Source organism: Protopterus annectens, chromosome 6.part0 (genome assembly GCF_019279795.1).
Source record: "Protopterus annectens isolate FY-2018-M chromosome 6.part0, PAN1.0, whole genome shotgun sequence".
NCBI classification, from domain to species: domain Eukaryota; kingdom Metazoa; phylum Chordata; order Ceratodontiformes; family Protopteridae; genus Protopterus; species Protopterus annectens.
In genome coordinates, this window is record NC_056737.1 from 22,882,524 (window position 1) to 22,909,099 (window position 26,576).

General features: G+C 43.6%; 1 protein-coding gene across 2 annotated transcripts in view; it reads left to right on the forward strand.

Annotated features, from left to right (window-relative positions):
* AP4S1 (adaptor related protein complex 4 subunit sigma 1) overlaps positions 1 to 26,576 on the forward strand; it is a 348,287-nt gene that overhangs the window by 188,517 nt on the left and 133,194 nt on the right. For both annotated transcript variants that reach the window (XM_044073817.1, XM_044073819.1), the window contains exon 3: positions 20,534 to 20,620. In XM_044073817.1, coding sequence (XP_043929752.1) covers positions 20,534 to 20,620 — 87 coding nt within the window. The remainder of the gene's footprint in view (positions 1 to 20,533; positions 20,621 to 26,576) is intronic.

Sequence of the window (26,576 nt, forward strand, 5' to 3'; positions counted from 1 at the left end):
TCTTAAAATGTGCCAGGTAATTCAAAGACTGTAAAGTAAAAGAGGATGAAGTATAAATTTGCTTCCCTAATCTATCGATCATCTTGGACTCCCTATTAGGAGGAAGAATAGTGGAATATTCATCTTCCATTTCCTTTTTGGTGGCTGCTGCCATGATGATGGCATCTACCTGTAAGCCCTTGGTTCACAAGGGTTTATCTAAGGTTTGTCTGGTCTCTGGAGTATCAGTTCAGTAGTGTCGGGGGCTTTCCATGTCTATTGAGAAATCAACTCAATGAGCTTATCAGCTGGCAGGGTTATGCAGGAGGTAGATTGTCAGGTTCCAAAGGTCTGCAGGTACACACATTCCTCCAACCTAGGATTACTGGACTGCCAACCACCTCTCAGTTTCAAAATTTCCAGGATGTATCCAAAGGAGACATCTTCAGGAGGTAATCGTGGGGATCCCTCGCCCTTCTCGCAATCTGTCTTCAGTGTATGATTCTTCAGGCAAATCAATGTGATGTCCTTCAAGGATGCATCTGCAGTCATCACATATGGGTTGTCCTGCCTCAGGCAGCCCTTCGGTCGGCCGGATTCCAAAGTCTGGGTCCGGCGTTGGCTGATGTCACCCCTTCCCCGACGTCAGAGCGCCTGGGATATAAAAGCGTCAGCTGACGCCATCTTCCTCAGTCTTTCTTGCCGCGTGGTGCCCGAAGCAGAAGCAGTTCGCAAGTGCCGGTCGGCCAGCTCCTGTAAATTCGCTATCCGAAGACTTCAAAAGCTAAGTACCCCGTTGGGGACTCTCTCTTGCCTCAGCCAATGTCAGAAAAAGTGAATAATTGTTTAACTTGTGGGAAACAAATACCTCATAAGGACTTCCACTCTTACTGTCTCCCCTGTTTAGGCCCAGACCACGACGTCTCGGCCTGCTCAGTCTGCGCTTCCTTCAACCGACGCACTCTTAGACGTCGGTCGGAGTTCGCAGAAGAGTTTTTTGGGGCTAGTTTTTCATACAAAATGCCGTCGGAAACCCCGACATCACATTTAATCAAGAAACGGAAAGACAAGGACCGACACACGCGGGCCGCGGTTTCGGCTGAAACCGCAGCTAGGCCTACCGCGAGTGTCTCGGTCTCGGCTGATACAGAGTCCTTGGAACTTCCGAACCCTGAAACAATACAACCGACAGCCTCGGCCCCGGAGGCTCCTACCGAGTCTGTTACAGAATTGCCTACAGAAACTGGTGTTTTGGAATCTTCCGACACCATACTTTTAGACAAAGCTACACCAGCACGTGGTGCAGCCAGGCCTCCTGCATCCATGTCTATTAAGGCCTTCACCAGGGCTAAAGCTGCAAAACACACTAAAGCCATGCCTCCCAGGGTTATTCCTCAGGGACCCTCTTCTAGTTCACAGATTCTAACCTTAGCAGAGAACCTTATCTCTTTAATCAGGGGCTCTCAGCCCCATCCGGACAGGGGCTCCCAACCTCCTCTAGACAAAAGGCCCAGGGTGGATCCTCCTGATCCCCTTTCCTCAGAGGAGGCCTCTGATGGCTCGGATCACTCAGACTACCAGGAGGAGGCTTATTCGGCCTATGAGGATTCGGATGCAGAGGAATCTATCCCCTCAGCCTCACCTCCTGAAGAGCTTTCTTTTGGGGGGACCCTTCACACTATGAGAGAGCATTTCAAATGGCAGGGCCAGGAATATTCTGATTCCAGGAAAAGACTAAGAACTTTCCTTCATTTACCTCAGCATAGGCCTTTGGCTATTCCTCCTGTTTTAAATGTCATTGATGATGTGTATTCTGACTCTAGTATGACCCCTGACACTCTGCCTCCGGCCCCTGTTAAGCCCGATAGGTATTACAGGGCCCCGGACACACACAATTTTCTTTACAAGGCCCACTCTGCTGATCCTGAAACTATTTCACAGGGCCCTAAAGGGATTGCAGCTGTTACTACTTGATGTTAAGATGTTCTTCGTTCCACATTGCTGCAGTCCTTACTATTGGGTAGTCCGCTGTCCAGTCGGCCAGAATACCAGAGTATATGGCTGACGTCGGTCAGAGCGCATTAGACTGACGTCAGTACGTCAGGGTACTAATGCGCATGACCGACGTCATATCCTCAGTCTTTTTTGCCGCATGGTCCGATGCAGAAGCAGTTTTGAGTGCAGGTTGGCGTTCTGAAATATTTCGAGCGGAGTTTCAGACCGATTCAGAGTTGGCTAAGTACCCCGTTGGGGAACATTTTGTTTTTTTCTTGCCTCAGTATTTAACCGGATGTCAGAAAAAGTGAATAACTGTATTTCTTGTGGGAAACAGATACCTCATAGGGATTACCATACCTTGTGTATACCTTGTTTAGGGCCTGAGCACGACATTGTTGGATGCCGCTCTTGTGCTAGGTTTAACAAACGCACTATTAAGAGACGGTTAGACTGTGCCAGGTTAGTGTTTGGGAAGCGTTGCAATTATAAAATGCCGTCGGATGCTTCGTCCAAGAAGCGCAAGGACAAAACAGCGAAGCCTAGGGTTGATGAACCGGCAGTCCCGGACGTCGGTTCTTTAGAAGGCTCAGTGGAGCCAGAGGTTTTGCCAGGAGTTTCTTTGGAGTCTCAGGCAGAGACTTTACTGTTACAGGATGTGCCTTCTCAGGAGGTAGGCCAGGCTGAGGGGGCTTCTCAGGTAACTGTTCTTCCCTCTCTTCCCAAGGTAGTTAGGGCCTCTCCTTCTGTTGCCAAAACTTCTTTGAGAGGTAGGCCAAGTTCAGCTTCAGTGGGGGCTTCTCCTAGCATTTCAGGTTCTGTGCCTAAGAAACATATGCTTAAAATGGCAGAAGATTTGATTACTATGATTAGAGGTTCTATGCCCCCTCCTGATAAGAGGCCTAGGGTGGAACCGGAGATTGATAGTTTTGAACAGTGCTCAGAGGCTTCTGAGTCTTCTGCGGAAGATTTGCAGGAGTATCCTCCTTATTCTGATTCTGATGTGGATGATTCCACTCCTACAGCTTCTCCTCCTGAGGATTTCTCATTTTCAGAGACTCTGCATTCCATGAGGGAGCACTTTAAATGGGAAGGCCAGGATTACTCTGATTCAGGAAAAGGCTTAGGAATTCTTGTTTTGCCCCAGCATAGGCCCTTAGCTATACCTCCTGTGTTGAATGTGGTGGAAGATGTTTTGCAGAGGCTTCCTGAACCCTGATTCTTTGCCTCCTGCTCCTGTTAAACCTGATAGGTACTATAGGGTGCCTGAAGCTCATAAGTATCTTTTAAGAGTCCTAGGGCAGACCCGGAAACTGTTTCTCAGGGACCTAAAGGTGTTAAGGCCTCTGTGGTTAAAAACCCTGTTCCCACTGATAAAGAGGCAAGGGCTTTGGATAGATGGGGAAAGAAAGTGTATACTTCTTCCACTTTAGCCATGAGGGCGTTGAATTGTCAGTTTCACATGCTTAAATATCAAAATTATCTCCTTTCACAACTGAAATCTAAGGTGGATGCTTTGGCGGAAGGTATTGAGTGTAAAGAGTTGCTGGATTTAGTTCATGTGTCTGAACAAGTGGGTAAGCATTCTTTGCAATGTGGTTTTGATGCTGTACAGGCCTCCTCGAGGGTGGCTGCCACTAGTTCTGTTCTTCAGCAGGCATGCCTGGTTGAGGATCAGAATTTAGCTGAGCATGTTAAGACAAGGATTTTGGATGCTCCTTTACAGTCTGATGTGTTGTTTGGTTACCCGGTGGAAGCAGTATTAAAGAAAATGGAGGACAAAGCTAAGTCTATGCAAACTGTTAAAGATTTTTGCAGGTGCAGCCAAGTTTAGTAGAAATTGGCCTACTAAGGGATGGACATATCCTGCTTATGATTCCCAGTCTAGGGGTAGGTCTAGACGTGGTAGGGGCAGGGCTCAAGGTTCTTTTAGGCCTAGAACAGGAGTTCACCTGCTCAGACTTCTGGTGAGGGCAGGGGTCAGTCCTTTCAAACAGACCCAATGACCTGCCTTTTCAGCTGCCAGTAGATTCTCGTCTGGCAGCTCCTTTGGGAGGAAGACTGTCTCTTTTCAAAGAAAATTGGGATTTAATTACTCAAGACAGATGGGTGTTGGATATCATTCACCACGGTTACAGGTTTTATTTCCATACATTGCCGCCTTTCAAAGGCATGCCAGGCGTTCCTCCTCCACAAAGGAAAGAGGCTCACAAGCAAATTTCTCAGTTACTCCAAATAGGGGCCATTCAGCCAGTCCCTGTATCAGAAAGGGGCCTAGGATTTTATTCTCGCCTGTTTCTAGTACCAAAGAAGGGGAACACGTGGAGACCAATTTTGGATTTATCTATCCTCAACACTTATCTGGACATTCCCAAGTTCAAGATGTTGACGTTACAACAGCTTTTACCTCTGCTGGGCAAAGATCACTGGATGGTAACTTTAGATCTCAAGGAAGCTTACCTTCATGTGCCTATAAGACTGAGTTGCAGGAAGTATCTGCGTTTCGAGCTGGAAATTCTCATTATCAGTTCTCTGCATTGCCCTTTGGCTTATCTACTGCCCAGAGTATTCACAAAGGTTCTGGCTCCAGTGATAGCTTACTTCAGGCTAAAAGGAATTCAAATCTATCCTTACTTGGACGACTGCCTGATTCTGGCTCAAGAAAAGGAAGACCTTCTACAGCATCTGGAATATGTTATAGCAGTGCTAAGATGCCTAGGGTATTCTGTGAACGAAATAAAGTCCAGTCTAGTACCCTCTCAAGACATGTGCTTTCTGGGTGTGAGACTGAATACAGCAGCCCAGATGGCCTTTTAACCCCGGACAAACAAAAGAGTCTATCACTTTACTTCCATCAACTATCTCATCAGTCCGTGCTGACTGCAAGGACAGTCCTTCAAGCATTAGGGTTCATGGCATCTTGTATTCTGGTGCTTCCCAATGCCAAACTGCATATGAGGAAGCTACAATGGTATCTCAAAATGTATGGACACAGCACTGCCAGGATTTGGACACTGTCATTCAAATAATACCTTGCCTTCAAAAAGAATTTTTGTGGTGGGCTCAGGAATGTCACCTAAACAAGGGACTCTCTGTGGCCCGGCCAGAGGCGAGTCAGATTTTAACGACAGATGCCTCGGACATTGCTTGGGAGCTCATCTGAATGGAAAGTGGATACAAGACAAGTGGCCTGCCAGACTACAGCATCTACATATCAACATGAAGGAGATGTTAGCAGTCCAGTTTGCATTAATGGCTTTCAAGGAGTTACTTCTTCCAGGGCAGGTGTTGATTCTAACAGACAACACAACTGTCATGTGGTACATCAACAAGCAAGGGGAACACATTCTTATCCTCTCTGCAGGCAAGCAATGATTTTATGGGAGACTGCTAAGCTTGCAACTAACTCTTCAGGCAAGGTTTCTGCCGAGCACAGAACTCCTTAGCAGATGTGTTAAGCAGACAAATCATGGATCCCCACGAGTGGAAACTGGATCTTCATGTATTTCAGAAATTGACAGTGTCATGGGGAACTCCAGACATAGATCTGTTCGCTTCTCCACTAAACCACCAGCTGCCAAAGTTTTGCACAAAGGGTTTCATCACACAGCTTGGAAAGTGGATGCTCTGTCTTTCAGTTGGAAAAACCTTCATGTGTATGCCTTTCCACCTCTGCCTCTTCTTCCAAAGGTGCTATTAAAAGTCAGACAAGACAAGCCAAGGATGATTTTGATAGCTCCAGATTGGCCTCGGCAACACTGGTACCCACTACTAAGGAGTCTGGTAAGGAAGCCTCCATGGCCTTTACCTCTGATTCCTCATCTGTTATCTCAGAAGGACGGTCATCTGCTCAATGTCAAGCTTCACTCTCTTCATCTAACAGCCTGGCATATTCTGTGTTGAAACACAGCAGGTCTCAACTTCCTCAACAAGTTTTAAATGTGATTATGGAAGCTAGAAGACCTAGTACAAGGAAAGTGTACGCAGAAAAATGGAAGAGATTTTTATTTTGGAGTACAGCAAAGAATTTGGAGATTTCTGAGCCTAATTTGAGTGTGGCTCTTCAATATCTTACTGAGTTATTGGACAAAGGTTTGTCCTTCTCTTCCATTAAGATTCATGCTGCAGCAATTTCAGCTCACTATGATTGTGACCCACCATTGTTTTCGCATCCTTTGTTCATCTTAGAGGGGCAAAGAATATAAGACCCCAAGAGCTCCTACTCCTGCTTGGGATCTCAATTTTGTGTTGGAAAAACTTACTCTACAACCTTTTGAGCCTGCGGCTACTGCTGAATTGAAATACTTGTCATGGAAGACTGCTTTTCTGTTGGCTATTACTTCTGCAAGAAGGGTGTCTGAGTTGCAGGCCCTTATGGCAGTAGAGCCCTTTTTGATTTTCCATAAGGATAGGGTATCATTACGTACTAATCCTTCCTTTATGCCTAAGGTGGTTTCTAGTGTGGCTTTAAACCAAACTATTCATTTGCCTACTTTTATGCAGACCCCCAAAATAAAGGGGAAAAGATTTTGCACACTTTAGATGTACACAGGCAATTGCGTTACTATTTAAGCAGGACTAAGGATTTTAGGCAGTCTCAGCAGTTGTTTGTTTCTTTTGCTTTGAGTTCAGGGCAAGCCTGTGTCAAAACAAACTATTTCTAGGTGGATTGGGTTTTGCATTGCATTTTGTTATTCCCATCATGGCAAGGAGGTTCCAGCTGGGATTAGGCCTCATTCCACTAGGGCTACTGCCACTTCAACAGCATTTCTAAGGGGGGTGGCAACTAAGGATATTTTGAGGCAGCTACTTGGAGTTCAGTGCATACTTTCTCCAAGCATTATCACCTTCCTATCTACTCTAAGTCTAGGGCTGGTTTTGCCACTGCTGTTTTGCAAGGCATGTTGTCAGCTCCTACTTCTTTATGATTTGCCAGCCTCCCTTACCTCTGCTTTGGGATTCTACCCAATAGTAAGGACTGCAGCAATGTGGAACGAAGAACATAGTACAGTTTTGTACCTACCATAAATGTAGATGTTCGAGGATCCACATTGCTGCAGTCAAATTTACCCTCCTCCTTCCCTCTCTGTTTAGGGGTGGTTGTGTAGGTGAGGTTATATGCTGATATTTTGTATATATTTTTGTATATATTGTACATATTTTTGGTGCAGGTATTTTGGGCCTTGTCTTTTTAGGGTCTTCTGACATCTGGGGCAAGAAAAGACTGAGGATATGACGTCGGTCATGCGCATTAGTACCCTGACGTACTGACGTCAGTCTAATGCGCTCTGACCGACGTCAGCCATATACTCTGGTATTCGGGCCGACTGGACAGCGGACTACCCAATAGTAAGGACTGCAGCAATGTGGATCCTCGAACATCTACATTTATGGTAGGTACAAAACTGTACTTTGTCTATCTTGCCTTCATTCTTGCTGGATGGGTTCGGAGCCGATCCTCGGCTCCGACTCGGCGACTCTAAAAGCTCGAGAGCTAGTTCCACCGGCTCGATGCTCCCCTATATCCCACAATGCTAGGCGGTAACTCCTCAGATCTCGTTTGCCGCTATAGCGATCGAGGTGCTTTTTCAACCGGCTCGTCAGGTTAGTGATTTAAAGCTAAATTTAATTCTACTTAGACCCCCCTTTTCAGTCATTTTTTTCACTTTTCTAATATATTAGGTAGTTTCCTTCCATTTTCTCCCCTCTTTTTATAATTTGACTAAACTCACTAGAGTTCTTCCCTTGGGCCCTAGGCCCAGTCCCTCCCTTCCCAGTAGTTGGAGTGACTGTGTTTGGTAGAGATTTAGTTTTATAAACTGCTAATTTAGTTTAACTTAGTTTAATTTATTTTAAACTTTCCATAAGAGTAATCGGTGTGTGTGTGTGACTGTGTGGTTACTTTCTTTGGACATGTCTAAAGAATCAAAGGTCTCAGGCTTTAAGAAGTGTGACTCGTGCTGTCAGAAGATGTCTGTCAGACGGTCACACTTCTTGTGTACACTGCCTGGGACCTTTGCACCTGCAGGACTCTTGTGCTGTTTGCCATGGCTTCAGCCCTAGAGTCCTGCAGGAGCGTAAAAATAAGCTCATCCTACGGGGCTTATTAAAGCCTGAGGGTCCTCCGACTCAGTCTTCGGGGAAACCCTCGAAGCCTTCCAGATCTTCAGCTCCGGTCTCTGAGTCGTCGTCTGGGGCTCCGAAGGCTGTTCGAACATCGGGGCTCTGGCTGGAGCCGATGACTCTCGGACTCATGTCCCTATTATTTCCTCGGCTCCGGCCGGAGCCGAGGAAGACATTGCTGAGTCGGCTCCGATCAAATTGTCGGATCCGACCTCCAGGAAAAGGTCCCGATCTCCATCTATCGGCTCCGTTCATTCGGCACCAGCATCACCATTGCTGTCTGAACGGAGCCATAGATCTCACTCCTCTAGGTCGTCGAGACTATCAGACCATGACCTTCAGAGAGTAGTGAGTCGACTTCTTAAGTCCGAGGCACTAGCCCAGATGCTTCAAAGTCCGACTCAACAGTCGAGGACTATTCCCATTACTCAGAATGTTCCTCCTCTGACTCCTTTGAGTTCGGAGCCGGGGCGGCTCGGACCCGAGACTGTGGTGGCGTTGGAACCGATACCGTTGTCTTTGGTGCCGTCGTCTGCTCCGATATCTTCCTTGGAAGAATCTCGGCGCCGGACTTCCCTCGTCGGCTCCGAGGGGGCGAGTGGCATCGGACCCTTGTCCGACCCCGCTCTCCCTCTCGGGGCTTCGGCGCTGGTGAGTTCGGCTCTGACATTGGCCTCGGAGCCATCACTGTCGGTGCCAGGGGAGGTTTGCAGCTTTTCGGAGCGGAGACCTCTGGCTCTGCCTGACAGGGGTGCCTTCGAGGTCATGAGGAGCGTGTTAGAACCTGGTTCAACTCCACAGTTGGCTCCGTCCGCCCCTCCCTCCATGGTGCCTCCGGTGATTTCTGCTCACTCTCTCATCCCGGACCGTAGAGAGCCAGCTCCTCAAGTATCCCCAGTGGGAATCTCCTCCTCTTCCGAGGCTTCTCCTGACCCGGCAGGAGAGACCCCGAGAAAGAGGCAGTGCAAGAGGAAGCACATTGACTCCCCTGAGTCAGTCACATCTGACACTGATTTAGAGGATTCTGAAGGTTCCCCTCATTCCCCCTCTGAAGATGTCTCCTTTGCAGACATCCTCGAAATCTTAAAACAGAGGGGGAATTGGCCAGCCCTCAACCCTTCAGAGGATGAATCGGTGTATCTTGAGGCGTTCGGCTCTCGCCCTTCCACCTCCTGGGTGTCCCCTCCCTTTGACCCCTTATGCAAGTGGTGGCAAAGAAGGCCTGGGCGGCTCCTGATTCAGTGGAACCCACCCCCAGGAGACCATCAAAATTTATCACTGCCCCCAAGGACAAGGAATTTTTAACCAAAGGCGTCTCTGTTGATGCTATGGTGGTGGCTGCGGCCACCAAGAAGGAGTTAGCTGATCCTTCGGTGCCTGTTCATCCTCCTAACAAGGAGTCTAGGTCGATGGACAGGTACGGGAAGTGGATGTTCTCATCAGCGACCTTTACTATGCGCTCGCTGAATTACCTGTGTCATTTCACTCGTCTTCAGAGGGATTTGCTCAAGGAAGCGAGCGAAATGTTAAAGGACCCAACAGCTGCGGGTTTTCAGGATAGGATGAACTCACAGCTGGCGACCCTTAACTCTATAACTAACTCCTCCATGCGCCTCCTTTCATATGCAGCGGATGGAGCAACTAGAGCGGCAGGTACAGGTGTAGCCTTGCGTCGGCACGCCTGGATGCGGCTATGTAACTTTGCGGACCCTTTCAAGGTGTCCTTCACTAATTCCCCCTTTGATGGATCATCCCTCTTTGGTCCTCAAGTGAAGGAAACCCTGACTAGGTGCGAGACTGATGGCAAAACTCTCTCTGCTGTCGGAGTCCGTTTTTCCACTCCTTCTAGGCCTTACCCCAAAGGCCAGAAGGGGGGAAAGATGTGGTTCATAAACAATCTCAGGAGATTTGCCTGATGTACAGAGTCGATTCCCTCTAGAGGCAGAGGGGAACAATAATGGTAGACACCGTCCTAGAGGCAGAGGGGCCCTTGAGAATCAGGGCAGTCGAGAATCCTTTTCCGACAAGCCCTTTCAGCATCCCTGAGGTGTTGCCCGACTGTCCACCTTCGGAGGCAGTCGGGGGAAGATTATCGCTGTACCCAGAAGCCTGGCTATCCCTAACTCAAGACAAGTGGGTACAGTCTATCATTTCCGAAGGCTACAGAATCCCATTCCTTTTCATTCCGAAGCAATCCAAAAAGTCCCTTCCAGACGTTCCACCCAGTCAAAGGGAGCAAGCAGCATTAGAAATTTCAAAGCTGCTCGCAAAAAGAGCCATTCAACCAGTTCCAGCAGACTAAACAGGATCCGGAATCTACTCCAAATTCTTTTTGGTTCCAAAGAAAACAGGGGACTGGAGACCCATTTTGGATCTCAGCAACTTGAACGAGTTTGTCAAGAAAACAAAGTTCCGGATGGTCACGCTGCAGTCCATTCTACCCCTTTTGGGGCGGGACAACTAGATGTGCTCGATAGATCTCCAGGATGCGTATTATCACATCAGAATGAGTCGACGCTCCAGGAGATTCCTCCGCTTCAGGCTGGGAACCAGTCATTTCCAATTCAGAGCCCTGCCCTTTGGTCTCACTACAGCCCCCCGAGTGTTTACCAAATGCATGGCAGTGGTCGCCTCTCATCTGAGACAAGGATTCCAGGTGTTTCCTTATTTAGATGACTGGCTCCTTACAGCCCCCACCAAGCATCTTTTGCTTCTTGCCAGAGACTACACCTTTCACACATGTCAGACACTAGGCATTTCAATAAATTACGAAAAGTCTGTCTTGTCGCCTTGTCGTGTTATTACCTTTATAGGCGCAAATCTAGACACAGTCAGCATGTCAGCCAGACTCACAGAGCAGAGAATAGCAGACATACACAGACAGGTCTCTCTTGTCTTGCAGAGCAACAAAGTCAAAGCCAGATTGATCCTAAAGGTCTTAGGGATTATGGCGGTGGCCATCCCTCTTCTACCATTAGCTCGCTTCCATATGAGAATTTTACAATGGATGCTCTTCACACAATGGTCTTTCCAACGACTTCCAATGTCCCATCCTATTCGGATAACTCAGTTGTGCAAGAATCATCTTTCTCGGTGGATCACATCTCCCCAGCTCCACCTAGGGAGACCTTTCGTCCCTTCCCCTCCAGTTGCTACAGTGACAACGGACGCCTCCCTGATCGGGTGGGGGGGGCATTACCAGGGCAGGACGGTCCAAGGCATGTGGCAACCTTTCGAGTGCCACTTGCACATAAATGTCCTAGAGATGAGAGCAGTGCTTCTAGCGTTGCAAGTCTTACAAGACTCTCTTCCCATGGGAACTATAGCATTTCAGACAGACAATATGTCTGTAGTGTGGTACATCAACAAACAAGGCGGAACCAGATCTTACCCCCTATGTCGAGAGGCACTCAGACTGTGGCAATGGGCGATTTCTTCTCAGCGGTTTCTGTTAGCAACGCACATTCCCGGGAAGTCCAATGTGATTGCAGACAAATTGAGCAGAGCTATTCTCATGCCTCACGAGTGGTCTCTGAACAATTCAGTGTTGGAGAAAGTTTTTCGAAAGTGGGGCCGGCCTTGCTGCGACCTTTTTGCTACTCCCCAAAACAGCAAGTGCGACGATTTCTTCACCCTCTTTCCCCAACCAGGCCACCCCAGCAGAGACGCTCTAGTACACGATTGGCCCCGGGGACTTCTGTATGCTTTTCCTCCCTTCCCACTGATATCTCAGCTAATACAGAAAGCCATCGCTCAGAAAGCTTCCATGATCCTTATTGCCCCTTACTGGCCTCGACAGGTTTGCTTCCCGTTTCTCCACCGTTATCTGTTGGAGCTACCTTGGCATCTAGACCCAGTTCAAGACCTCTTGACCCATCAGTCGGGTCAGTTGCACCACTCCCTCCCTTCTCCGAACCTCACAGCATGGTTCCTCCAATTCCAACTCTAGCCAGGCTTCCTCTGATATCTCACTCAGTTAGAGATATTTTGATAGCCTCTCATAAATCTTCCACTCGGAAGATTTAGCATAGCAAGTGGAAACGTTTTTCCTATTGGGCGCAGTCAAAGAATATAGATCCTTTCACTGCTTCCATTCAATCAGTTCTAGACTTTCTAGCCGAACTTTTCCACTCAGGTTCGTCCCCGTCTACCATCAGAGTTCAGTTGGCAGCAATATTGAACTTTCATGTTAGAGTGTCAGAGTCCTCCATTATCTCTCACATACTCTGCAAAGCCTTTTTAAAGGGAGTTTTTCTCCTCAAACCACCAATCAGGGATCCTCCTCCTCAATGGGATCTCAACTTGGCTCTGGCCCTTAATTCTTCCCCTTTGAACCCAAGGCTTCATGTTCAATAAAGTTACTATCTTGGAAAACACTCTTTTTAGTAGCTATCACTTCAGCTAGAAGAGTCTCTGAACTCCATGCTCTGTGTAGTCGACCCCCTTATCTTGTGTTTCATAAGGATAGGGTGTCCTTACATACTAACCCGTCCTTTTTGCCCAAGGTAGCTTCACTGGCAAATTTGAATCAAACCATTGAACTTCCTGTGTTCTTCCCTAATTATTCCAATAGGTCAGAACAAAAGTTACACTGTTTAGATGTTCATCGCCAACTTGGGTACTATTTAGACAGGACCAAACAATTCAGGAAGTCTGATCAACTGTTTGTTTCTTATGCAGAAGGTAGAATGGGCCTTCCAATTTCTAAAGTATCTCTTTCTAGATGGCTTACTTCGTTGATTACCCTTGTGTATGAGATCAGACATCAACAATTGCCATCCAAACCCAGGGCTCATTCAACTAGAGCTTTAGCCACTTCTATAGCTTTCCAAGATAGGCTGCCTATTGATTCGATTTGTTCTGCAGCTACTTGGGCTTCTCCCCATACCTTCATTTCTCATTATAAGTTGGACTTGGCCTCTAGAGACCGAGCCAACTTTGGTTCCACTGTTCTCAAGAGTCTGTTCCGATAGGCCACTCGGGATAAGGTGCTAGGGACGCGGTCCCATCCAGCAAGAATGAAGGCGAGATAAGACAACTTAACATTTAGAAATTATGTACCTACCATAACGTTCCATGTTAGTTGTCTTCTTCTCGCCTTCTTTCTTGCATCCCACCCTCCTTCCCCCTAGCCTGGACAGATCTAGAGGAGTTTTCTTCTGTTCCCTTTATGGAATTTCCTTGCTGGGCTTAGCTTTCAAATGAGATCTGAGGAGTTACCGCCTAGCATTGTGGGATATAGGGGAGCCTCGAGCCGGTGGAACTAGCTCTCGAGCTTTTAGAGTGGCTGAGTCGGAGCCGAGGATCGGCTCCGAACCCATCCAGCAAGAAAGAAGGCGAGAAGAAGACAATTAACATGGAACGTTATGGTAGGTACATAACTTCTAATTTCCTCTTACGCTTCTACTTCCGATGAACCTCCTCAGTGGTAAGCTCTGTGGAGGCATTGGAAGAAGATGTTCCCAAATGTGGGGTTCCCTGAAGCATTGACACCTACTGTCCAGCTGGAGGAAGTGGGTGAGGCTCTTGGACAAGGAATGACTTGGCAGGTTATTCTGAAGGCGAAGGACTGACTGATGTCTTGAGTAGACAAGGCTTTCTCCATTACTTCAAAAACTGATCCAACTGCAGTAGGAAGGGAGTCCAGGCCCGAAAGAACAGTGGTCAGTACCACAGTCTCCCCTCGACTGAGGCAGATGTCTTCTGAAGCAGAAGCCAGGGCCGCGCTGATCCGTGCCGAGGCTCCCAGGAGGAGAAACGACTCTGAAAAAATTGGGTCGAATCAAACTCCTCAGAACTGGCAGGACAGGTATGCCTTTGGGAGGTCTCCAGTTCTGACCAAGCTGGAGAACTCTGTGTCACCACTGGTACTGAAAAAGAGGACCACTTCGGAGCTGAGGCAGTTGGCACTGGACAACTCAGAACCGAGGTCCCTGAACTTACAGCAGAAATCGGAGGAGGAAAGGTAATTGGAGGGTTAAAAGCAGAAAGTCCCTGACCTGACAGGGTAGGAGGCTTAGTCGTGCCAGTGACTCCTTGCACCCAGAGAAACTTTCTCACTAGTTCTCTGTCCAGTTCTTCTTCAGTAAAGTTTTTGGAGGAATGGGTAGATTTTGCTGAAGATGAAGTTGGTCAATCCAGAAAAGGGGATGGCAGTCTATCTGGGAGTGGATCCGCAGATGGAAAATATCTAGACCTGGGTAATGCAATGAATTTTTTGGTTAATTCTCTAGTCAACGGCAATATTGACTGCTGATGACATATCCTTGACTGAGGTCAGTACCAACAGAACTGATGGTGCCGAAAGTGTAGTACTTCGTCCAAAGAAGCTGATGGAACCGACAACTTAGCCTATTTGCTGCTCATTGCTGCTGAAGGTATATCCACTGAGGAACTGCATTTCCTAATCTCCGTCAATTTCAATGAGGAGGAGGAAGCAGGACTGGACACCGAAGATTTAGACTTATGCTTTTGAGATACATTAGACTGTGACCCAGAAATGGCCTCTCCAAAGGAAGAGGGCAGCAAAGCTTTTAATATTAATTTATTTTTCTGCTCCACCATTGCCCAACAGCTGAAGGCATGGTAGATGGAGCAGTTTTCCTGGAGATGTAATGGTCCCAGACAAAAAACACGAAGTGCTGATTGGAGAAGGGTGTCATGTGCTCACTTCGCAGATCTCTTGAAGCTAGAAGGGGCTTTTTCTTTTCCTTTGTCTGCCATGGAAGTAGGAAAAAAGGTACCACAAAACACACACTCAGAAAGCTGAAGACCCACAGGAACAACCACACAAAAACCACAGTGAAAGAAAGTTTTATTTTTTTGTTTTTTTTAAGTAAAGGGAAGGAAAAATGGAAGGAAATATCAACAATGTTTTTTAAGAGGGTTACCAACAGGTAGAGGAAGAGATACTAACTAGTATGTAAGAGTACAAAAAGTATAAAATTAATAAAGGCAAGACTAGCAAAAAGTGCAATGGGAAGCACAGATAAAAGTTTTGTAACAAGGAGAAATTTAGAAGAGAAAAAGGCTAAAAAAAATCACTTGTCTGTTTGTAAGCTCGAGAGTGAGGCAAAACATGTCTGAAGCTGAATGTGGGAAACAAGATCTGAGGTAATGAACCAAGTCGCATTATGGGTAAAGGGGGAAGCTCGAGAATTTTTGGTTGCCACGAGCTTTAGCAAGCAGCCTAGTCGGTTCCGACGGATCAGAACCTAACCCATCCTTTGAGAATAACATGAAAATTGACAACTTCAGATCATTTGTTTGAAATGTGTGGACATAATTTGATTCTGGCAAAAGGCTTAGGCTCCGCCCATTGGAATTTGCAGTGCAAACTTTCTGAGCTGATTTGGAGTGAATGAGTTAAATGTTCTTTGGGCCCCGGGATGTTTTCAGTCTATGCATTCCACCATCAACTTCACACTTTTTTCAGGTCCATTCATAAATGCACATGTTCTTTTTGATTTGCCTTCCAAATTTCTTTAGAATATATTTGCATACTTTATTATATTAAATTATAGTTGCTGTTTGATAAAGCGACACTTGTCACATGTGGAGGCAAGACTCTCATTCTGAGTGGAATAATTTCTCCAAGAATGATGCCTGATTACAAAGAAAAGATAATTTGCTTCAACAACTGGCTAGTTGGTGTCATTCCAGAGGGATCTATTATGTGTCAGCATGGGATGATCCTATTAGCTTTGGAAAGGATGAACTGTACCTGTCATTCAAAGGCTTCCATATAATGGCTAAAGTGTCCCCCCAACATAATGTCTTCTTAGGCAGAGTCCAGCTAATGGACAACCCATCTTAACTAACATCAAAAAACAGATCACATGCTTAATGCCAGATTTGCAGCAACAAACTACCTGGCCTTGTGTCTCTCTAGCATTTGGAACATATCCCTATTTGTGTAATTAGTGAAACTTGGTTTAAATGGTTACATTTTTTAAGGTCTAAACTCTGGGCCTTAGTTTAGGCCTTCAAAGAATCCGCTTCCTTGCTTAGAAAGCACTCCCGCCATACCTGGGTTTTGCACCTATCATTCCTTTAGACTCTATAGCAACTGCGGTTGTGTCCCCAAATTTGTTAGGAACCATACCTCCTCTAAACAGATTCCCATAGACCCAGAGATGGAACTCAGTGAGCTCCAAATAATACTAAACACGACCAACTATCAGTTTGTAGCATGTTACAGGACATTCTGTATATTCCCTGAAAGTCATGTAAAGTTCTTAAACGTATTTGATGAACTTTTGTGTCGGTCACAAACTCCTGTAATAATTCAAAATGCTGTATTATAACCACAAACCGACGCCTGCATTTTTCTTCCTTTCATAATTCTATTAACCTATACAGTGTGTGTAAATATTAATTTCTTTTGCATATAGCAATTTTTTGTTTCTAAATTTTGAAGTTGATGTTTTTGTAGACCTTTTCCTTTGAACCACTCGTGAATAGAATTTAGCCTAAATAAACACTAAATAAATAGATTTCCTCGGTTTACTATCAAAATTTGGAATGGCAGTTGTGTGTTTATTCACAATCCCGAGCCTAATAGACAAAAATGTACTCACCGTTTTGTACAAAATCTCAGAACTGATGATCACAATGTCCCCATTCAAAACTCCAAACGTCCGGAATTGAAAGTATCCGAGGTTACGTTTCGCAGGGGGGCAAGCCACCCTGCATCTCCCACACCCCCTGCATATTATATATACCAACTCTGAGATTGCACTACAGTGAGGAAAAAGGTAAATTCCCCAATCCCCACTTTACCATGATATCCATTCACAATGCTGAACTCATAATAACGAATGTACAGTGGATAAAAAAAGTGTCCACAACCTGTTAAAATGCCAGGTTTTTGTGATATAAAAAATGAGACCACAATAAATCATTTCAAAACTTTTCCCACCTTTAATGTGACCTATGACCTGTATAATTCAATTGAAAAACAAATCTTTTAGGGGAAAAATATAAAAAACGTACAGTAAGCTGGTTGCATAAGTGTAACCCTTAAAATAATATTTTGTTGAAGCATCTTTTGATTTAATTACAGCATTCAGTCTTCTTGGGTACACACCTGCCATCAATTAAAGAGACTCTGATTAACTCCAAATAAAGTTCAGCTGTCCTAGTAGGATTTTCCTGACATTTACTCAGTTGCCTGCTACAGCAAAAGCCATGGTTTGCAGAGAGCTTACAAAGCATCAAAGGGATCTCATTGTTGAAAGGTATCAGTCAGGAGAAGGGTACAAAAAAATTTCCACAGCATTGGATATACCATGGAACACAGTGAAGACCATCATCAAACCGTGGAGAAAATATGGGACAATGGTGACATTGTAAAGAACTGGACGTCTCTCCAAAATTGATGAAAAGACAAGCCAAAACCTGGTCAGGGAGGCTGCCAAGAGACCTACAGCAACACAACACCGAAGGAGCTTCAGGAATTTCTGACAAGTACTGGTTGTGTACTACACGTGCCAGCAATCTCCCGTATTCTCCATATGTCTGTACTATGGGGTAGGGTTGCAAGACTGAAGCCTTTTCTTACACAGAAAAACATCCAGACCCAGCTAAAATTTGCAGAACAATACATCAAGTCTCCCAAAAGCATGTGGGAAAATGTGTTATGGTCTGATGAGACCAAGGTTGAACTTTTTGGCCACAATTCCAAAAGGTATGCTTGGTGCAAAAACAACACTTTGCATCACCAAAAGAGCACAATCCCCACGGAGAAGCATGGTGGTGGCAGTACCATGCTTTGGGGATGCTTTTCTTCAGCTGGAACAGGGGTTTTAGTCAAGGTAGAGGGAATTATGAACAGTTCCAAATACCAGTCATTTGGCCCAAACCTTCAGGCATTTGCTAGAAAGATGAAGATGAATTTCACCATTCACCATGACAATGACCCCAGGCATACATCCAAATCAACCAAAGAATGACTTCACCAGAAGAAAATTAAAGTTTTGGAATGGCCTAGCCAGAGCCCAGACCAAAATCCAGTAGAAAATCTGTGGGGTGACCTGAAGAGGCCTGTGCACAAGAGATGCCCTCACAATCTGACAGATTTGGAGTGCTTTTGCGAGGAAGAGTGGGCAAATATTGCCAAGTCAAGATGTGCCATGCTGATAGACTCCTACCCAAGAAGACTGAGTGCTGTAATTAAATCACAAGATGCTTCAGCAAAGTATTGGTTTAAGGGTGTACACACTTAATGCAACCAGTTTATTGTACGTTTTTTATTTTTTCCCCTAACAGATTTGTTTGTTTTTCAATTGAATTGTACAGGCTATAGGTCACATTAAAGGTGGGAAAAGTTTTGAAATGATTTATTGTGGTCTCATTTTTTATGTCATAAAAGCCTGGCATTTTAACAGGGGTGTGTACACTTTTTATATCCACTGTATATTTACTTTTGTTATTATGTTTCGTACTATTTCAGTTCAGCATTGTGGACCTTCAGAACCGTGATTCCGACCACACGGCATTTACACAACTGCCATTACAAATTTTGATAGTAAACTGATTTCCTCAGTAAACTTCTTTGGTTGACCTTGACTACATACCAAGTAATTCATGACTTTTAGCTATGGGGGCCAGGGATAGATTGTTTTTGTGCTTTGGTATGCTCATCCTGTCTACAGTATCAGTTTGTCTTTTTAGTCTGTCTCCACTGCAATGCTAGCACTCTTTTTCTATTGCCTCACTTCTCTCCACTATACATCCCACACCTTCATGAATAACTTTGTTGTCTTAATTTACAGTACACGGTCTCCCAACATGTTAAAGATATCCTCAACTTTTCTATAAAAAACATAATAGGTCAAGACTTGAGCAAATTCCTTCTGTTTGTAATTTGTTATTCTTCCTGTCCCAGAGTCATTCCTTTGAACTTGTAGTCCATCAGTCTCCTTTTTTATGTTACATACCCATATCATGTCCTCTATGTTCTTTCTGTCATCTAGCAAGTACATTTCCCAGTATGTTCCACTATGTACCTAAAAAACTAGTATCCAGTTTTAATTCTTTCTGGTAACTCCCTCTTCACCCATGCCTTTGTTTTCCTGACATTCTTGTTGCTCTTTTCCCTGCTTTTTTTTCTGTGTTGCTGCCTTTCCCTTCCATATTTCATTTCTTATGTGCCGTTTCTTTCTCTCTCGGCAATTTCATGTTACTTCTTTTTTGGTTTGGTAAAAGTAATTCAGTAACTTTCTATTAGCTGCAGGTGTATGGATTCATTTTGGTTTGTTCTTTGTGCTCTTGATAATGTTAATTCTGATTTAAGAGATTCTAACATATTTGGTTTGCTACTGCAAGCTTAATTTCTTCTTAGGCTAACCATGTAAATGAGTAAGCGACCCTGCATTTACCACTGGAACTCTACCTAATGTGAACACTGTTGTCCAACATTTCTTACTAGTAAACCTTTTGTAAATGAATATTAACCTAATATTTACCACTGGGAGTCAAAGACTGATGTGAACATGATTTATGTCATCTGTAAATTAGTCAAGAGTTGATTAGTAGTAACAAACTCAGAACTACTTAACTTTTTGAAAATAAATATTGACCTTGTGTGGGAATCAAATACTAATGTGAATATGTTTTTTGTTAATCATTTGAAAGTTATGAATTGCCCTTGAGCAACATGGGGCCAAGGTTGTAAGAACATTTTTCTATGTCACCCAACTTATAAGTAAGGGCATAGCATCCAGGTCCAAGGGAGTCACAATGCCACTTTATTTGGCCCCTTTTATTGAATATAATGCCCCCCTTTGGCATGTACTTGACCAGCCATATGCAACAGTTAGAACCTCCACAAAGGTTCCTTACCAGGGTGTAAACACATTGTCCTGTATGGATCACCTTAAAGCCCAGTCGCTATACTCTTTCTCCTACAGGGTTACTGTAAGGCAATCTATTCCTGGCATACGAGGCATCCTCGGAACCATCTCTGATGGACCTTTTGCAAATCTGCATAAAGAATAGCATTAGAACCACTAGATCAAGGATTTAAATTTTGCTTGTGCAATACGTAAGATATGTTGGTGAGATATGTATGTGTCTCAGTGTATCCCCATGCTTTGGAACAGACCATCCATGTGAAGCAGAGTTCATCTTCAACCCTATTGAAGCATAATTTTGATCAATGGATGGAAATCAGAAATTCACCCCAGGTCTGCTCCTCATGTTTCTGATAAACAGGCAGATAGTAATGCCCAAACTGACATACCTCACCACATAACTTCTAGAAACTTCCTAACATACCCCCTACTAATAAATGCCCATCATATATAGGGACACAATTGTGTTGGGTTGCACAGCTAGACTTATAAAGGCCCTCATGGTTGTTAGCCTAGTATATACCTATAAAACTATGATAACTAGTTCTAAATTTCTTAAAGTAATTTTTTTTTTTATTTAGTGCTGTTTTGTGGAGTACAAAGATTTCAAGCTGGTGTATCGACAGTATGCGGCACTTTTCATTGTGGTTGGAATTGATGATACTGAGGTAAGTACTTGGCTTGCATTTTGGAATATTTTTATTCCTTCAACTATAAATAAAATAATAAAACAGATTTTTGTTTATTTTATCCGGACATGCACCAGTACCATTTGTAAGTGAATTACTTGTCAGACCAAGCATAATGAACATTTAAATGAAATAGTAAAACCTATTTTATTACATTCAGTTTACTATAATGTAATAGGTGTCTGTTTTAGTGTCACACTGTGATTTGAAAACTTCTAATGAATGTTAAGCTGAATACTGCTCATTGCATTTCTTGTCAGATTAGCCATATAAATGAGTTATATCCTTGTGTATATTTTTAAGAATCACAGATTAATTTATGATTTTCATCATAAGGCTAACTGCTATCCTGCACTGGTGGCAGAGATGGATAGAACACTGATTACAGATCAGGTGACCCGAGTTTGATTAGCAGCTTAGGTCCTTGATGACAAGGGCAGGCAAGGATGGGTGTGTCATCTGGGAGAGGGAGGGAGTGTGTGTGTGTGTGTGTGTGTGTGTGTGTGTGTGTGTGTGTGTGTGTGTGTGTGTGTGTGTGTGTGTGTGTGTGTGTGTGTGTACATGCGCCCGGAATTGTGGGTTTGCTGACTTTCCATGATGAATATTGGGTAAACTACCATAGTGTACCTTTTGTGGCCCTGCCTCAGTGTAATTCTTTATACGTGGGCATTAGCTTCAGTCATGCAGACATGCCAGAGCAGTCAGATGATCCCAGACATTCTCATAACATCAGTATTAATAGGAGAAAAAGGAAAGCAGCTCAAACCATTTTCAGTTCCTTTTTACTGCAAGAACCATTCATCTGTTAATCTGTCTAGGCATCTTCATCCCAGCAGGGAAACCATCTAGTAGCAGGCATAAAATTAAAAGGTTAATGGAAAAGAAAGTGTTTTCACAGGAAGATGGAGAAGCCCAAAAGGTTGATCATTAAAGGCAACAGTGATGGACAGCATGTGGTTGTAGCAACCTCCCTGGACTCAAATGAGAGTGAGGGCATTGGTCCTAAAAAAGGAACAGTTTTACATGCTACAGTCCTAGCACCTCCATTTTTGATATTTCCATCTGGTTTTGCCTTTTTAGATGTAGGCAGTGGGAGTCTGGCTTTTTAAGCAAGCCAGGCGTCAGAGTCTTAATTTGCTGACCACAAGTAGATGTCAGTCCAGTACAGATTATCAAAACTAAGGAATTTATCTCCTCAGGAAGTTCCTGCCATCCTGATTGGAGAGTGACTGACTCCTAGTGAGGCTGCTTCTATCTTGGTCTTTCATACAGAACCACCAGAACAAGTACAAGATATTCCATTGCTCCTTCCACAGGGGTTAATGTAATCAGTGGATAACCCTCCTACTGATGCCTACCCCAGCTCTTTTATATTATCACTGTAGAAAATGTACAGAATAATATGTGTTAACCTGACAAAAAGTTAACCTCCTAATACCTCCTGCATCCGAACCCTGTACCTCAAGTGTCTTCCCACCAGCTAAGAGAAAGAAAGATCCTTCATAGATGAAAAGTTGGACATGGATCTCGACTATGAAAAGTACTTTGCCTATTCAGCCCCCCCCCCCCAAACCTTAGGCTATGACACAGATAGTTAAGTTATTACAGCTGAGTGCTCCTCAAGGCATTTCTGCAGTTACCTCATACTGATGCTTCTAGGTGTCGAGCATTGCCTGTTCATATTTGCATTAATAATTTCAAAATCATGTTACATAAAAGGTTGTAGATTTCATCTTAAAGCATAAATGACGACAAGCACAACTGTACTGATATTTGACCGCTGTTTAATGCAGCTAAAAGATATTGAATGTTATTTGTATATTATTTTATTTGTTTTGTAATAATTTTCATATTTCTGTAACTATCTGAACATTCAGGTAACACAGACAGAACTGCATAGCCTTATATGAAAGCTCACAGATATATGAAGAAATTCCTGCTGGCAGTATGTCTTGCTTGAATGGTTACTGAAATATAGTAAGCTGTTTATACATCATTACAAAATTAATATTTTCTGCCTTTGTTTTGTCTTAATAAAATCCTGTTTAAAGCAGGAGACTGAATGAATGTCACTAATGTAAAGATTAATTTATCCTGAATAGTTTGCCATTTACAGTTTTCTAGTAACACTTATGGTTCCACAGATATGAATATTTGTTTGAACTGTAATAATAACTTCATTTTTAAAGGCTCAGGCCACACCCACTGGAAGTTAACCGTACACAATCAGAGATGTACTAGCAGGAACAACTTAATTGAGGCACTTCCATCCTGAGGCTTTACCAGAGGATGTCTCCTTTGGGGAAATCTTTAACCTTGTCGTGGAAATTTTAAATGGGGGAGATCAAGGAGCTCTCATATTCAGACAATAGGTATCTAGAACTCTTGAACATGGCGGAATCATGTCAATGCACATACCATTTGTAGTGTATTCCTTTGCACATGCTTTCAGAAGTGCTGCTGTAGAATCAGATTCCCGATCGCCCACTCCTAAGAAATCTGATTTCTTTTACAGGAGAAATGCAAATATATGTGCAGCCACTCACTGAATGAGCAAGCATCCCACTCACTGAATGAGCAAGCATTGAGGCCTGTGGAAGCAGCAAGAGGTTCAGAATTGGAGCCGGAGCTCTGCACACTGTCTAATGATAGGGAAAGTAGGATGCCAGACAGACATGGTAAGAGAATGTACACCTCATCCACCCTTGGGATCAGAAGTATAAACTGCCACTCCCATGATCCACTGTCATTAGGACAAACTAAGGATATGACCAATGAACTGCAGAAACGAGACATTTAAAGACTTTGTAAACTGACACAGACTGCATGGAAGTGGGGAAGCATGTTATTAAGGATAACTGTAATACCAGAGATGTTTATTTTATGGGTGCTGGCTATCTTGAAAGAGTTTGCGTAGCTCAAGATTTAAAACCTTCCTAAAGATGTTGAGGCAGTTGTTAATGCACTCTTAGATAAAGAACGAGTTTAATCAGAAAAGAGCATTTGAAAAAATGAAGCAGATTTGGAGAGATGGTAAAGGCCTGGGAAGGAAATACTCAATATTCACTATACAGTCCCTTCAGGCCCTGTCCTTCCTCCTCACATCCTGAGGTGAGATTCTGCAACTTCAAAGAAAGCTCATCTAGGCAAACTACATCCTTCTAAGTCAAAGACAATTTCTGCTTGCTAAAAATTAAGAGTTCAGAATCTTTCCTCCCTTCCTAGGGATGTTCCCACTTCCCTTCCCAACCAGATTGGCTTTGCACTACCAATTTTGGAACAGGTGCTATGCATCGAGTACATAGATGGAGTCTGCAAGCTAGAGCAGTAGAAAGGTTTCTATTCTAAGATCAGTAGTGTCAAAACAGGATAGCCCCTGGAAACTAGTCTTGGCTGTCCTGACTAAACAATTTTCTGTGAGTAAAATATTGCAGGCTTGAGAACAGGATACTCTAATGGTGACCCTGGATATGAAGGTTTACCCACCTGAATATTTCCATTTGTAGGGAATGTAGACATTGCCTTGCTCTTACAAAAGACAAGCTTAAAAGTTAGGGAATTCTGATATGAAAGTATCTCCACAGTTTGGATATAGTTCAAAGGGACCCTTTAACCTGGGTGGATCTAACCGTGATAGACAGATTTATTTTGTAACAGGTTTTAATATTTTGAGTGAACAAATTACTCAGCTTTTGAAATATTATAGACCTATGCTTTTAAAGAATATAGAATTAGCTAAAATAATTAGTACAGTCCCATATGTCTCTTTAAAAAAAAAAAAAGTCGTAACATAGCCGATGTGGTAGTTCATAGTAAATTTGTTATGGCAAACAATAGCATTTATAGATTACATTCTTCTAGAAGGGGCACTTTTCAATGTGGTAAGTGCTCTATATGTAGTTCAGTAGTGAATAGGTTTTCTAGAGTTAATGGGATAGATTTACGTCTAAAAGTAACAACAGAAGAACCACTGGCCACAGCGACTGAATTCCAAGCTTTTATGGTCAACCAACAACAGTCTTTACCAACAGGTTTAGCGCTTTCACCCAAACACTATTAGGACTTTCTCAGAACAACATAATACTAAAATCCCAACCGTTAAATACCCACGCCCTTCCACTTAACAATCTTAATTGCACATTAATTAGTGACATCACAATAAAACCATTTAAAGAACCAGTAAAAATACAATGCAAAATTATGTGCATTAAAATGTGTACCACAAGCCCTTTAAATGACTTTGGTATCTACCCTAAAATGTGTTTCAATTTCAACAAAGCAGAACTACATCGTCATTTATTCCTGGGAAATTAGTTGCATCCAGACGCAATTGCCACTTTAATTCACAAATGTCAAGATGCACGTCTAAAACCCTGCCTTGCACGTCCTTAACCAATTGTTGCAAAACAAAAAAACTAAAAACATGTCCCTGATATGCAAATGTCTAGCCAAGGCTAGTAGGCTTCCCTTTTCTAATACCTAATAAATGCACGTACACCCTATCTTTGAAATGCCTACTAGTCTTTTCTACATAGAATGCCAGGCAGTGCTCACATTTAGCCATATAGACCACATTTTGACTTAAACAATTAAATTTGTTAAAAACAATTTGTAGGTAAAGACAATGCTAGCTGCCCCTGCAGGCCATTTTAAGCCTAGTCAGTTTCCCCTTAGGTGCTCAAATTAATCTATCCCATTTGGTGTTAGATTGGCCTTATCCATCCCTTGATTAATAATTATATATTGTCTCCTAGTGATAATAACTGAGATCATACCATAGATAATTTGAGGAAATCCACGCATGGGGCAAAGCATTTAGGATCTGCCTCTGTCCATTAGTAGTACAGGGGGCAGACCTGGGGTAAATTTTGTTTCCCATCCATAGATCCAAATTGTGCTTGAATATGGATTGGCATGAGATTTGTTTTATGTGGCTGGGGAGTCCATTGCAGAGCAGTGGTATCTTCTGTGAGATAAACCTGTCCTTCCAAACCATGCCATTGATGTTGCGGAAGAGATCTAGATCCTGGTACTGAGTATTTTCTGATGCCATTTGACTTCCTGATGTGCAGCTAATCCATCAATATTGGGTTGGTGGATGCCTTGTATGCCATTCATAGATCACCTGTTAGCAGCCTGTAGGATACCAAGCATAGTGACAAGGTTTTGAGTTGGTCCATGTAAGACATATTTGTTTAGGCCTTGTATTCTTTTAGTAAGGTATCTTTGAGGGTGTTCAGTTGTTGCAGATGTCTGGACAGATATGTGCCAAAGGAGGCATTATACTCAATGACTGGCCTAATGAAGACTGAGTAAAGGGGGACAATGACATCCCTAGATCTTTTGTTGATAAGCTGTGCAATATAGAAGGACTTTCTTACAACACTGTTCAAATATTGCTCGAAGGTTAGGTCACTGTCTACATAAGTTCCCAAATTCTAAATAACTGGATTAATTCTTAGGGATGTATTGTTAATGTGGTAGTTCTCTGGTGTAGATGACTTCCCAAAGGGTATGGTAATGCATTTTTGTGGCATTTAGTTTCAGTCCATGATTTTTGTGCCGGTTATTTATTTGGAACAAGCTTTTCTGCATGATGGCTAAATCATTTGTGGGTTCAATGACTTCTCCTAGTATTGACTTTTACTTCAGAGAAGTCCCAGCACAGAACCCTGGGGACTGCACTGGTGACTGGTCTCTTTTTGGAGGTAACTTCGTTAGTTTTGATTTCCTGTGTCCTACCTGTGAGCCATTTGGCAGTCCATAAGGTAACATAGGGGTTTATTCCCAGTTTATTTAGAGTTTCTATTAAGCAAGAGTGGGGGAGTGTGTCAAAAGCTTTGGCCAGGTCAAGGTATGTGGTGTATACTATTTTATGTTCATCCATTGTTTAGTGAAACTTTCAAAAAATTCCACCAGGTTGAATAAGCATGAT